This window comes from Penaeus japonicus, unplaced genomic scaffold (genome assembly GCF_977035675.1).
Source record: "Penaeus japonicus unplaced genomic scaffold, GWHDUDI00000001_assembly GWHDUDI00000021, whole genome shotgun sequence".
Classification (NCBI taxonomy): domain Eukaryota; kingdom Metazoa; phylum Arthropoda; class Malacostraca; order Decapoda; family Penaeidae; genus Penaeus; species Penaeus japonicus.
Genome location: NW_028234423.1, coordinates 20,421,335 through 20,424,899, shown reverse-complemented (window position 1 = coordinate 20,424,899; position 3,565 = coordinate 20,421,335). Strand labels below are relative to the sequence as shown.

At 40.3% G+C, this 3,565-nt stretch overlaps 1 protein-coding gene across 1 annotated transcript in view; it reads right to left on the bottom strand.

The window, feature by feature from the left end:
- Positions 1-1,213: 1,213 nt before the first annotated feature.
- Positions 1,214-3,565, bottom strand: part of Tdh (L-threonine dehydrogenase) — a 17,101-nt gene continuing 14,749 nt past the window's right edge. Inside the window, exons 6-9 of the mRNA XM_043001501.2 lie at positions 3,181-3,295; positions 2,407-2,512; positions 1,817-1,977; positions 1,214-1,510 (exon numbers count right to left, since the gene is read on the bottom strand). Of these exons, the coding sequence (XP_042857435.1) occupies positions 1,374-1,510; positions 1,817-1,977; positions 2,407-2,512; positions 3,181-3,295 (519 nt within the window). The 3' untranslated portion in view covers positions 1,214-1,373. The remainder of the gene's footprint in view (positions 1,511-1,816; positions 1,978-2,406; positions 2,513-3,180; positions 3,296-3,565) is intronic.

Sequence of the window (3,565 nt, the reverse complement as noted above, 5' to 3'; positions counted from 1 at the left end):
AAAAGTAAAAGGAAATAGTGACGAATAATTGACCATCATATTGAAACATCATATTGTTGATTTCAATCATCTTATTGCATCACTGGGAAAGTTCACCTGAAATAGTGATGAATAATTAACCATCATGAAACATTTATTTTACAATATCCTCTTAATTAATCATCCCAGCTGAACCTTTCTTCGGAAGATGAATAACAAACTGCATCACTGGGAAAGGTTCACCCCCGCTTCAACACATGACACGAAGCCGCATGTCTTCAGCTTGAAGAAAGGAGGAGGAGGAAGAGGAAAAAGAAGAAGATACGGGGGCTCTAACGGCGGAGGAGGCGGTGGATCATCCAGAGGAGGTGGAGGAGGAGGAGAAGGAGGATGGCACGGTGGATTCAACAGCGGGGGAAGCGGAGGTGGATTCTCTAGTAGAGGAGGCGGGGTGGAGGTGGAGGATACGGTGGATCTAATTCATGTCACACATTATGCAATGTTTGCATTTATATTTTTGTGTGTTGGTGTACTTCAAACATGAAAAGTAATTATGAAAACTGACAAGATAAATTAAAAATATATTTGCTATTGATGTATCTATATGTCTTATTTTCTAAATGATTTGGAAAACTGATAAAATGTAGCGTTTCATTATGATGGTTGTATTACTTCTGAATTTCTGACGATTTATTTGGACAAAGAAGCGTTGTGAGAAATAATGAAAATAATTCTATTAGAAATTGAACCATCTTAAAGCATAAAACGAATCATTATAATTGGATTAAAAGCATTTCTAATATTTTGGAGGTAGATAGGTAATGGAATTGTATTTTTCATAAAGAGTGAAGATACAAAATTAAATCAATGATACAATCCACCAATGTTCTAAAATATAATTTTTTCGAGGACCCTACATGGATCGCAACAATCTTGAGATATATATTATACACAATTCAAAAATATTTAAATCCATATAAGGAAAACTATTTCATGGTATATTCGATGAAATGGCAGTAAGTAAACTATATAGTAAAACCATGAAATATTTGTATATAGTGCAATTTTTCTATATGCTTAAACTACTTTTCTGCATTTCATTTTCCCCCCTAAATAGTGCAGTTCTTTATCGAGTGATTATCTGTATCCTTTTTGGATATTGACATGTAACGCTTTTGTCGTCTTTCCCCCTTGGGAGAACCAGCACAGTTTTCGAGGAAGATCATCATAAAAGTTCAAGTTTCTCAACTTTATTTGACCTTTATCATGAAACAAAATCCCTAACATAAAGTACTTAACAAAAAGAAGTGTCTTGCGCGTAAAAACATATATACATTATATATATAAATATATATACGTCGTCCGGGGCCAGCCTCGACGAGGAATCACCGAGACTAGGGGCCGGCCATTCGGTGCTGCTGGCGAAGGTTCTGGAACATGACGTCCACCATCGCCTCCAGGTCGTAGTCGTGGCGCCATCCCCAGTCGCTTCGCGCCTCGCTGTCGTCGAACACCTCCGGCCACGTGTCCGCTGTGGGTTGATGTCGCGGAAATAGGAATTCATTTTTCTCGAATAGTTATGAATGTGGTTTGTTTAGCAAGGGGCAGATTAGAATTAGACTTTCAAGATTTAATGGTTTTAATTGTGAAAGGGTGGCAGTGTTACAGCTAGCAAAGTCTACCTGTATAAAACTTATTCGTAAATTGGCTTGACCATTTGTTTGTCTACATTGTGAAAGGGTTCAGGGCGACTCATGGTAAGTCAATGATCCGAAACGACCACAGAAAACGGCGAGCACGACAGAGCGCGAGTGCCCGCCAGGGGCGTCACCCGTACCGATGTTCTGACGGGAGTCCGGCCTGTAGGTGACGGGCATGTCGGGGAAGTGGCGCCGCACAGCGTCCACTATTTCCTCCGGCGTGAAGCTCATGGCCGTCACGTTGTACGTCCTCCTCAGCAGGCGCTCCTCGGGCGCGATCAGCATCTCCCAAAGCGACCTGCGAGGGACAGCTGTTGTGAGGCCCTGCGTTTTTTTTTTTTTTTTTTTTTTTTTTTTTTTTTTTTTTTTTAGCTATCAGTTGTTTTATATTTAAAAAGTATTATAATTTATTTTGAGGCCGGCTGTTGCTGAAAATAACTTTACTGTATAATTTAGGCTTCGGTATGAATTTACTTGCTATAGAAAACAACTAATATAGACAAAGTGGCCTTGACGAGTAAATTTACATATTATTTTGTGCATATACTGCCAAACAAGGGACTCTACAAAAACTGTAGAACTCTTTCCCGCAGTTAGATTTATGTCATTAGAGAAATCAAGCAACAACGATAAGGCATTCCCTCAGTGGGGAAAAGACCATCAGCAATAAAACAATTAAAAAAGAAAAAAAGACTCGCCAGCACAAGCACTGGCGAGCGAGGCAGACCTGAGGCAGTCGTCGATGTACATCATGGGGAGTCGAGTGTTCGGCCGAAGGTAGCACTCGTGTTCCCGACCTTCGATGGCATCGTGGAAGATCTGAACTGCGTAATCTGGGAAAGGAGACTCTCTCATTACACGTCAAAGGAGTAGTAATAAAGGAATCCGTGATTGATAATGCTCTGATGACATTGTTACAAAATTTTGCCTTTATTTTGTCTATCGTCAGTGTTATTTCCTAACTGCTTCTGCCTAGAAAACAAAAAGGAAACGACGATTCTCTCTTCCAACCTTGCTTTTATGACCGTCATCTATCGCCCCAATACCACACAACTTCCAGTACCCACTCCTCCAAAGAGACCCAACTTCAGAAGCGAAAAGAAAATCAGAGAGAGACGTCCATAATACCCCAACCACGAAGACCTCAACGACTAGATCAAAGACCTTGGTCTCACAAAGCCCAGTACCGAGCTTTTGGCTTCGGGACTCAAGCAGTGGAACTTGTTAGATGAAAGCATCACCAGTCTTTTTCGCGCTTCTTAACCCACCAAAATGAGCTTTGCTTCTGTAACAATGTGACTGATAAATTTCAGAAATCATGTTAACCTGGCAATGCTAGTAGCGTTTAAAGGAAATATTAGCAATTTTTCATACCTTCTAGGGTTTAACAAACAGGAATGAACAATCACTACACAAGGAAAAGAAGTATTACACAGGATAATCAGCATAGGGTGCCACCTGATGCTAATCCTTCCCTATAGAAGCCAAGGCTGTCTGTTACCTGTTGTGCCGCCTCCGGGCTGACTATCAGAAGAAATGACTCCGGGAAAGCGCAAGCATCTGAAATCCAGGCCAAACTTGTTGTGGTAATACTCGCCCAACAGCTCGCCATGAACCTGTGACGACACATGCGGACGATGGTTGAGTGTTCGGCCAAGTGTAATATGCGTTAAATACATAAATAATATCAGTTTGTAGACTCATATTTGACCGACATTAAAATCCATGGATTAGCCTTATCAGACTTATGTCTCATGACAAAAAACCTTGTACAGCTCTTCATCTCCTTGATGATAATAAGCAAGCTTAAAATCTAGATCTGATCAATTTAAATTCATATTGAGCATTCATTGATAAATATAAACAACAAATATTCACTTGACAGG